Source organism: Antennarius striatus, chromosome 14 (assembly GCF_040054535.1).
Source record: "Antennarius striatus isolate MH-2024 chromosome 14, ASM4005453v1, whole genome shotgun sequence".
Lineage (NCBI taxonomy): Eukaryota > Metazoa > Chordata > Actinopteri > Lophiiformes > Antennariidae > Antennarius > Antennarius striatus.
The window spans coordinates 10502508-10513392 of record NC_090789.1 but is presented as its reverse complement, the minus strand read 5'-3'; the positions used below and the strand labels follow the sequence as shown (position 1 = coordinate 10513392).

Sequence of the window (10885 nt, the reverse complement as noted above, 5' to 3'; positions counted from 1 at the left end):
CAGATATTACCAGTATATGTCTTTCCCAAGAAAACAGAAAGATGCTGAAAAAACAGGGATGAGGATGGGGAACCCGTGTCAGTTGAGAACTAATTTCAAAAGATTCCAGTTACACTGATCCAGATTTATTCAAATAAAGACAAAATGTATACCAGCAACAATCTTACTGATAATAAGAATATACTCAGTATACAGTTCCAGCATTTTGAGTGAGGTAAACTGGGATTTCTCCCTCATAGACTATACGGAATTTAAATTTAGGTGTGAGGCGTTTCCTTTCCACAATTTCATCATAGTAGTTTTGGCCAAAAATTGAATACACTCTAATGTGTCAGAAATACTCCAGTGAAAAAGGAAAACCACATTAGTCATATTTCACTGCTTTTATGTCTTGAATCAATTATCCTTAATGTCACTTATAGACATAAGTGCCTGGTATTTAACCGTCTATATACCCACTGTATCTGTTCGTTTCTAGCAGAGAGAAGACTTATTCCTGGCTGTATCTCATTGTGCATTCTTTCATCAAACTTAGAGACAGAACGTTGGAGCGCCCTTTGAGGAAAGACTGTTAAATAATGCAGGTGGTTAAGTAAGCTTGTTGGGACGAATTGTAAAACAGCCCCTGCTTCACTGAGCCAGAGCCTGCTGGAGAAATAAATGGAGGGTTTACACCCCGCCCACCCCCAGTCTTGTTCACACACATTGGTCAAATAAAGAATGTGACAAGGAAAGGCCAAATCCCCTGTGCTCTTGCACTCGCAGCATGTGGTCTGAGACTGCCACAAAAGTCATTGGTGTTTCCTCTTTCTGATGGCCTCTCTCAGAGTTAATGAAGTTGTATTTATTGATCTATACTGTCACTTAGAATATAGGGCAACAGGAGGAAATTTGATGCACTGTATCATCATTGTCTGGCGGTGGGGAGTATATGACTGTCCAGGTCTGCAGTTGAAGATGTGACCAGCATCAAATTGTGATGCTTACTGTGGCTTTCACTTGATCTCATAATGCAGGGCTGCCCCCTGCTGCTGGAATTAATAAACTGCATCAAATATTCAGATCCAAGAAGCAGCGTGACACAAACGCTATTCCTGCTGTATTCACACCCAGTATGTCAACGTTGCAATATTCTCAATACATTATACAATAAGGAACCAAAACAAACACTTTCTAATTCATTCATATATTTAATGCTGTGTAATACTGTTAGATGCAAAATGAAATATTAACCACAAACGCATTTGGGCTTTTGCCAAGACAACATTGTTGCACTGCAGTGAAATGAATGCCTGCAACAACTTGTCTAGCTTGAACCGCTGAGGGTTTTTTTTTATAAATACAAATATACTGATTCATATTTTAGATATAAAACAATCTTCAGTTAACATCCAGAGTGATGGAGGGACAAATCGTCACAACACATCAGTTAGTTCAACTAAGATGCAGTCTGATTGATTGTCCTGCTGTTATTATAGTCTGTTGATAGTCTGCTCATTTGTCTCAGCTAAATCCTAATCTTATCTTCATAAAAAAAGAAAAAACCCCAAAAACATGTCAAATATAAATTACACATACAAAATACTGATACTAATGTCAAAACTACAAAAACAAAACTATGTAAGCAAACCAAAGTACAGCAAACAGGATAGACATAAGTTTGAAACACTGTCTGCAGTGTTATGCAGGGATGGCATTATTGCTTTGGCATATTTCCACAAAGGAAGGAAGAATAGTCCATGTGAAGAGTGCAACAGCACGGGGAAGAGAGACCCAACTTTTTTCATATTTGTAGGCACATTTGCGTTTGGATTTGGAGCAGCCTTCTCTTAAATGAAAGGGAAGACCATAAAGGCAGCTTTCCTTTCCCTAGTTGATGTCCCTCTGCAATATTGGGCTGATCAAAAGCCAAAGATATCATCCCCGAATGGGCTGAGACCATCGGGATCATTTCCATTGGTTCTATCCAAATCAGGTTCAGTACTCCAGTCCTGTGGCGTCACCCCAATGTCCAGGAACTGGGGGTTAGTACGTGACACTGCCAGGCTGAGGTGGAAAGAGAAAACAATTAATCAATGAATAAAAAATAAAAAAACAAATTCTCAATTTAGTTTTAGAAAGATGAAGTCTTAAAGATGAAGTTGGTATAATAATTTTTAGTAATGTCAAAACAAAAACAAGAAAGGTTAGCCTGAAGTGATAGAATTCAATGTGCTCCTGCTGAAGATGCAGATCTGTAATAAAATGGGGTTGTATTTTTTTCCCCCCAAATGAAGGCAAACTTATATGTACTGTACATTATGAAATAAAAATAAAATACAAATACAAATGATGGTAATTTGGTTAACTAGTTAGAGATAAAAATGTTAATGGAGTTTCACCAAGAATAGCAGTTGTAGATGGAAAAAAACCAAAGGTTCAAGTTTAGGTGGCACAGGAATGTTCATGCTTCTCTAAGGGCCAAAGCCCCTCTAATTAAAGCCCCTCAGGTTGGTTGTAAAGGGACTTTTGTCTCAGACAAAGATCGGGTGGAGGTCCACAGGATTACTTCAAGACATTCAATTCATTTGAGCCGTGGGATAAACGCTTTGACTTTCCATTGAGGTGACCTAGCGCTCAACTGTTACAAAAAGTAAATGAGAAACTGCACAGTCAGGCAATCAGCGTGTCGAGGTCTGATTCAGTCCAATTATAAACAAACACAGACTATAGAGAAAAGGATATCAGGAGAAAGAGCCTCTTGAGATGATAAGATGGTTACTTGACTAAATATACTTTAAAATCAGCCTCACCTTTCAAACCCTGTCAACACATTTCCCGTCTGGGAGGTAATAAAAGGCACAGGAAGCTAATCTACACTTGTGACTAACACTAATGGCCTGTCTACAGCTGTGTTGGGTTTAGCAATGACTGAGGGAAATGGATTGAGGTTTGGTTAGTGGTTAGGACTACTACACTAAGGCTTGGAACAGCTGACAGTGGTACTCAACTTTACCTGGACATGAACCATAGCTATCCATAGCACAGCTGGAAACACACAAAGGGTTTAAGACAAGAGAAAGTTGAGCTATCAAATTATCTTTAAATGTCTGTATAATTTCTCTTCACAGTGCCCCTTCTTCCCCTCAATGTCTGTATGATGAAATATGGGAACATTTATATTCTGTATAACACAAATCATCATTAAATTGGAGCCGCTGATGAACTGCAGTCTGCTGAAGATTCGACAAGGCAGCTTTGAGGTACAGGCTATTCTATTTTCACAAGAAGCAGATAGAATCCACTAAGATTAACCTGAGTTTATAATGAAAATATTAAGACAAATCTCACCTGGAAAAGGCTTCGTCCAAATCATCTTCAATTACCTAAAAAAGGATTGTGGTTTAAAATATAAAATAACCAAAGCATGTAGGACTTGTTCTTTCAGACAAGTTGTTTCAAATATATCTGCATTCCAAGACAAAATGAAGTTTTTAGACCATGTGGTTTTCTTAAGACTGTTAGATTTTTCCAGGATCTGTTGACAGTTTGTGAATCAAACTGAAGCATAGAGGACTTGAGAGACATGGAATCTCAATTAGCAAATGGAGAAAGACAAAACACAGCATGACAAGCAGAAAATCTTACCCAGGAAGGATTATTGTTGTTCTCAGAGGGCCTGTGGTTATCCAGCGGAGTCCCCTCGACATTCCCATTGGTCTCAACCTCAACATTCACGCTGTCCTCCAAGTCCAGTAACATGTCTGTGGCAACATCCACTGCAGGGCAGAGAGGAAATCGACCATGTTTTACACAGGTAACCTCTGCCTACACAATGCAGCTTCCCCTCGATTATATTGGTTGGAAAGGAAGGTTGATCAGCAGTGGAGGAGCGGTTAGCATCCTCATCATTGTAATAAGGTGCATGAAAATGTGATGACATGCCCTTTGATGAAACAGAAGGCGTGCACATTTAGTAATCTATTTTTGGGAGGGAGCAAGAGTTTATGCTGCACAAGATCCGTTTTTTGTTATAGTGCAGGGGAGGTAATGCCCAACCACTCCTAAAATGAAAATTTGAACCTGTATGATATAGTTTTAATATTATTTTCACATGCGTAAAAAAAAAACAATTTCTCAAATCTTATGTTTAATTTCAATGCCTTGACTGATTATTTGTCTCAGGATTGCACACACTCCAGCAAATATGCATCATATTTTTCAGGCCATAGGACACCGCTCATCCACCTCATTTCTTAAACTGCAAAAGCGCAACTTCCCACTCAGTGACATCTTGGTTAATCTTTACTCGACAAAATGTGCAGGGTCGCGTGACACGAGAAAAGACTGAAAACAGTCAAATGTGCCGTCTCGAGTCTTCTTTGTGTGCATTTTTTACCTGCCCCTTTCAGACTCCCCGAGCTGTTGGACCTGTCTGAATGGAAGCTGCTGCTGGCCTCTCCTGCTGAACCAGACTTCACTCTATTTCCTTTCTCTAGAAAAGAGACAAACACAGAGGCATAACGCAAGCTGACCTAAAGCTGTCTACAGCAGGCCAGACTTCTTTCTCTGGTAGCATCGTGGTGGATTTAATGCAAGCATAAGCTATGTCTGCTGTAGATAAAGCAACTTCCCCATATAGACAGTGCTTGCTTGTTTGTTTCTGTATGATTTCTAAGAAGTAAAGTGCTGGTTTACCTTCTTTGGCGACTTGCCACAGTTCAAATGCAACTGTGAAAGCCTGGGCTACAGTCAAAGCCACTGCCTGAGCCTGCAGAACAGTAGGGAAAAACTGTTACAAAGTGCATTTGTATTAAATCAACTCCACTGAAAGTCGGCCAAGTATTTACAGACTAATAGGGAGGATTTTTAGAGGCAGACATATTTAAAAGGCTTGCCTGTACACCAGTGACAAAGTGTGTAAAACACTGTACACTCAAGTTGTTTCACCTGTAAAATAAAAGCTGTTTGTGTTGTGTGTCATGGCTCCCCTTCTGTTACTGATTCATCTTTTATATTTTTTAAAGGAACAAAATAAGAGTTATTGATTTCATAAGACAGCCTACTCCAACAAATCTGCAAAGTAAACAAAGTGGAAAGCGGCAGAGAAAAATAGTACACGGGAGGTAACGATGACGCCATACAAATCAAAAACCCTTCCATCAATGAACAAAACACACATAATGGAGACAAGCAACAACTCACCACTTTCCTCTTAGAGCACAGGTAGGCGTGACACTCCAGGGTCCCATTCAGGGTGTTCTGAGCGATATAAGCAAACACTTTCTCATGTAGTTTGTCCACTGTGCAGTAGGATATTCTGCGGGTCAGGGTTAGAGAAACAGCTTACTAAGTCTAAAAGAGGAACGCGACAAATTGATCACACAGTAAGAGGCAGTTGTGAATGGGAATTTAGCAGGTTTAGAAATTCAGTAGCACCATCAAATGGAGATCTATCAGAGAAACTTGTGGTGTTCTGCACATGCCTGTAAATGGAGATGTTTTCCATGAGTTTATCAGTCAAGCTGTCATGTAGGACGATTCCCTGAGGGGAAACCTTCAGAGAAACCTTCTGAGGCTTTTTCCCACTGGCTTTAGCCTGTTTGAAAAGGAAAATAAAAGGCCTGTTCATCTGAGGAACCACAGAATCAGGTCCAGTTTGTATATACACACTTGAAAAGGAATACATTTTTAAGTTAAAATCCCAAGTAGAATAATCGCAGCTTGATTCCTTTAATAATCAAATAGACCAGCTGCCATTAAAATAAGAATCCACATGTTCACATGATCAGTGTGTTCCTCTCTGTTAGCTCATCTTCTGCTCGCACATAAAAAGAAATCTGATGAAGACTCTGTGCATCAGATCTGCTTCGTGTGATGGTGAGCTCTCTTAATTGTGCCTTGCCATTGCACTTCTGCAACGAGTCTATAGCACTTCACAAAATAATTAATGCCACCAGCTGTTTCACTCAACGCACCAAATGTTCATATTCACACAATAGTAGCAGATAAATGCACACTGAAGTATGTATTAAAGTTCGTTAATTTTCAGTAATTCTGGGAACAATTAGAAAAAAATTTCAAATGAAAGTGAGTGAATCAGTGGAAAACCTGATTGTACCGGATTTTAAGGCTTTGCTAAAAAAGAAAAAGAAAAAAAAAGACAAGCCTCTGTGCTTTAGGCTATTTCTAATCTTTAGTAACATTTGTAAACTGGATGCATGGGCTGTCAGGATTACTACAAGCTGGTTGTTAGAATAATATCATCTAAGAAGTGCATAAAAAACTTATGAAGAATGAAAGCAGTACTCTGATTGTATGACACCAACAGTTTGACTTTGTTGTTACTCCAGTTCTCACCGTGGCAATAATCCTCTTTATGGCAGCAGCAGATAGGTCCTCTCCCTTGGGCTGGTCCACTAGTGTCATGCCGAGGTGACGGAGGTTAAACGTCATGCCCTCTAAGATGGTCTCCCGTGTGTCGGTCCAGTTCTCCGGAAGCTCTGTGGAGAAAAAAAACAAAAACTAAAACACTTCCAGGTATGCTCAGTGGTGCACTGGCATCTAGCCTGGAGTTTCCCCCGCCTCACGCCCTCAGTCAGCTGGGATAGACTCCAGCTTAACGTGACCTGCCACAGCGGATGAAGCGGTAAACTATGAATGAATGACTTCCAGGTAAAAATTGTCAAAAAAATTACTTCGCTGTACCGGATCATCATATTAAAAACATCATGAAGTTCTTGCTGCACAGAATACCCCCTTGAGTCATGACAACATTGAAAAGCATTAACAAATCAGAGGAAATGTTAACAACCTATTTGGAACTTCAAGTTGAGCCATTTCATTGGGGGAAAACTAGGTCAGAGGTATTGAATGCAAACATTCCAACTAAAAAAAAAACTACTTTGAAAGCCTGGCAATATGAAGGGAAAGAGTCAGGAGCAAGTGTACATGGACTCTGACATACTGTGATAAGAGGAAATTGTTGGTTTCCGCTCTTTAAAAAGGCACAAATAAGATGTGGTCCAAACTAGGCTTTAGACGCCTTTTTAGAAAACCCATCAAGACTCTATTCAACAGATTTAACAGGGCTGCAGACTGAAGCAGTCGCTAAAAGAGAACAAGGAGTATAAAAATATGAAATGCTGAAGGAACAGCTGCTATCTCCTGTGGCTTCTTATCGGGTTTTGTTTGGTGCCGACTGGCCCTGACCCTCTGGCTGTGTTTACAAAGACTTCTTCTGAGAAAGATAGGAGGGGAGGAAGATTAGGAAAGGCAAGGGAGCAGAAACATCATTATTACCTAGAAATTCATACCCCCTCTGTACCAACTGTTATGACAACCTCACAGCTTTCACTTAAACTAAGGAAAGTAGACCTCATGATGGTAGCAGAAAAGAACCAAGGCCCCAAATTACGCTGCGACTCTTCATCTCTAGGACACTTGTAAAGTCTGCAAATTAAACAATGGAAATCTAAATAAAAAAAATAAAAAAAAATCACTAGAGATCAATTGAACTCCCTTCCATGGAAAAATAAACATCAAGGACCAAGCATGCAATTTCAGATTCTACATTTTAGTCACTTCCTCTCCAAGAAAAATAAAATCCACTGGAATAACTTCACAAATGAGAGAACAACCATAACAGACATGAAAACAACACAATGGGGATATACTGTGTTTAAAATAGCAGATCTGGCATTCAGTGTTATTGTGGGTATCAGGCACCACTCAAAGAATGCAGAGAGCTTTCTGATCTGAGTTCAGCAACAGCAACGTAAGAGGAAACAGCTGTGTGCACGTGTGAACTGACACCCAGTGAAACCAGGTGGGTCGGTTGTAAGGAGTCAACCTCGCAATCTGCTAGCGTCTACAGATTATTTTCAGGGAGTTTCCTCGAGAGTAAATGTATGTGTCTCACATGGAAGAGGCAGCCAAAGACAAAAAAAGACATTTAAGGGAGTGATTCATCAATCAAATCCAACACTTTTGGTTAAGTAACCATTTCATATATCAAAGTGCAAAAAAAAGCGCTTTTACTGACACTGACAGACACGTCAATGCAAAAGAGTCAGACCAATGGCCAATTCACTTCCTGGCTAATTTGTGTGTCTCCACCAAACACTGGATCACTGTGGAAACCACCAAATGTGGCCATACAACTCAGGACCACTTCTGCCACTGTTCAAGTTTTCATTCAACTCCACTAATCTGTGTCCGCCCACTCCATAATCAGGTTTCATGGAATCCTGTTCTGTTTGAGGTCATGTCAGGATTTCCACAGATGTAAAAGAAATATGGATGTAAAGTTAAACATTAGGTATTTAGCCTAAAGTTCAGATTGAAGGCTGGAGAGCTGAGATAATTACGGACATAACTATTGTAAAGTGACAAAACTGTTTTAATTAAATCAGCTGACTTAAAAGTTACTAAAGCAGAGAAAAATATCCCAATCAGTTACTCAGTAAATCTGCATTTTCATTGCTACTAGATCGGTGACACATTTCAAGAGTTTTTAACCTTGAAAACAAATCAAAATATTTGTCTGACCCAATCCTAACTTCTGCTTCAAAATAACTATGCAATATTGTTTTGTCTCGTATATATATCTACAGGAACACACAGATAAGACTAGTGTGGAGTGAGAAGGATAGTTTCCCCGTTTAGGGACAATAAAGTGGACTTTTTTTCTTAAAATGTGAAGAAAAGCAACTACTAATGATCTAATTGATCTACCTCTGACATTGAACATATTACAATCAAGAATGATAACAGGAACTGTATGCAGTCTGACTGGTGTCTTCCCATCACTCCAAATATAAAAGCTTCCTCTCACCTGATGAATTTGAGCTCAGCTTGTCAGATCACATTCGCTGCATCTCCATTAAGATGAGAAAATGTTCACTGAGCCCATTCACACTGCAGATGTAACACAGCACAGAAGCTGGTTGTCATGGCCATCAAAAATAAAAGCGTCTTGATGGGAATACTTGAACGACTGTAGTATGTGGCTGGAGGATACTAGAAGTTGACAGGATGGCGGTAGAAGTCTCAATTTCTTGATGAAACAGGGAGAATAATGAGAAACTCTGACTTGTGCAAAACAGCCTGAGGTAGACCTGGTTAACTACTTGTTGTCAGAGTCAGAAAGATCTAGTTATTTGAAACATTTAGTGCATTTAAACACCACTTCCTTAAAAGTTTTAATCTGCATAAAGTTGGTGAAAATATCAAATCTAACTACTGTACAAACATACTAGTGTGGATTGATGCAGAGTAAACATTCTACACACTCAAGAGGTTTAAAAATGCAACATGGAATCCATTTTAAAATTGCTCACACTTTTATAAGCCGGAAAGTTTTGCTATGGATCTCAGCATGTCAAGTTAGGTTATTTATTGCATACATCCAAAGGGAAAACTAAAAAAGACATGACGATCAGGGAGAGAATTCCATCAGCAAGAATGCCTCAGCTGGGGCAACATAACCAGGAACATGTCATGGACACACTGGAGTTGAGATAGACCAACGGCAGACCATCATTATCCCGGTCAACCCAGAGTCACTTCACAGGATGTCATCCAGAGGTCCACATTGACTGATTTAGAAAAAAATAAAATAAATAAATACATTTTCTTCATGCACTAATCAATGAGCAGGGGACCTATCCATTATTTCTTGATGCAGATAAGAGTGCATCTCAAATTCCTGAGCAACTCCTCGCTATAGGGAATTTATGAAATTGCATGAACTAATGCACGATATTTACCTAATGATGGCTTTTGTGTGAATGTTGCACGTGGAAAGCTCCTAAACTCAGCAGAGGAAAACACAAAATGAGTGTTCTGTGAGTTCTAGCAGTGACCCTGCACTTCCTGTGGTGGCGCTGATGGGATTAATATACTGAGATGAAGCCATAAAAAGTAAAACTTAAATATTAACTTAATATCCTTTTTCACGAGTACGCTTAAATGACGAGTTGGGGAAGTGTTTACAATACTCAATAATACATTATTTAAAGTTTCCTGTGTTGATGTGTAAAATGCTCAATAGTTCCCGCAGAATTCCTGACAGTAATTAAACAGAAACTGTCTTTTGATAAATCTAAACATCTTCCCCACGTAATGAGGAAGAAGTCACTTCTTACAGTCAGTAACAGTTTGTACTGTAGTTGAAGTTTGCCCTTAGTCCACAAAAGGAGACATTGCATTGCAAAGTTAAAAAAAAATTTGTCATTATGCCGGTGCCATTAAACTGTATAACCATCTCTATCCTCGCCTTTGAAACTAATCTTTGGTGAAGTTTTACTTTTCTCACTTTTTACTGTCTGTCGTTGTGTCAATTGAGGTCGGCTCAACTCGACTCCTTTAAAAAATAAAGAATTTCTCTCATAATTTCTTACTTCTGTGTCTGCCGGTGGTCCAGGACGGTTTCACTATACTTGGGCTCCGTATTATGGCTCTCCCGGCCGACTTCAGGGCATCCATGTCGGCGTTTTTAAGAAAACAAGAGTCGGTGAAGTTCGCTGGTGTGTCCGCGGCAGGAGCGTCTTTGACCGGACTACTGATGGGGAGGACGGACCTGGCTGTGGTGCCTTCCAGTGCCGTCGGAAATTCCGGTATTTACGAGGTTGGCGCACGTGAATGTTCTTAACACAGAATTAGTGCTACATTTGTACAAATGAAACATGGGGGGCGTTGATGATCCTGATCTACATCACTATTACGTTCTTTGACATTGCAACATATGAGGTTTATTGTAATATTTTTGCAACATGAGAATTTTTCTAATTTTAATTTTCAATTAAAAAAAAATATTGTAATATTTTTGCAGTATGAGAATGATTATAGTAATAATATTAAATTATTTACTTTTTCAGGGGTATGAATCAAAAATCATTATTTT

General features: G+C 39.3%; 1 protein-coding gene across 3 annotated transcripts; it reads right to left on the bottom strand.

Annotated features, from left to right (window-relative positions):
* Window positions 1-201: 201 nt before the first annotated feature.
* On the bottom strand, window positions 202-10587 carry ldlrap1a (low density lipoprotein receptor adaptor protein 1a). 3 transcript variants are annotated; one of them, XM_068333147.1, is made up of 10 exons: window positions 10383-10587; window positions 6340-6482; window positions 5466-5578; window positions 5185-5299; window positions 4678-4750; window positions 4379-4474; window positions 3628-3758; window positions 3331-3365; window positions 2996-3027; window positions 202-2046 (listed from the first exon to the last, which is right to left on the bottom strand). In XM_068333147.1, exons 1-10 carry the CDS (start codon window positions 10465-10467, stop codon window positions 2000-2002), a joined length of 870 nt encoding a protein of 289 aa, XP_068189248.1. In that variant the 5' UTR covers window positions 10468-10587; the 3' UTR covers window positions 202-1999. The 3 variants fall into 3 exon arrangements, with proteins under 3 accessions (XP_068189248.1, XP_068189247.1, XP_068189249.1); XM_068333146.1 differs by lacking the exon at window positions 2996-3027 and having other exon boundaries at window positions 10383-10582; XM_068333148.1 differs by lacking the exons at window positions 202-2046; window positions 2996-3027 and adding an exon at window positions 2079-2620.
* Window positions 10588-10885: the final 298 nt, after the last annotated feature.

Coding starts and splice junctions, on each gene's coding strand:
- ldlrap1a (XM_068333146.1), bottom strand. CDS start 10,467: ATGGATGCCCTGAAGTCGGCCGGGAGAGCCATAATACGGAGCCCAAGT. Junction 5,300..5,465: donor GAAAACATCTCCATTTACAG/GCATGTGCAGAA, acceptor CCTGACCCGCAG/AATATCCTACTGCACAGTGG. Junction 4,751..5,184: donor TGTGCTCTAAGAGGAAAGTG/GTGAGTTGTTGC, acceptor ACTGTTCTGCAG/GCTCAGGCAGTGGCTTTGAC.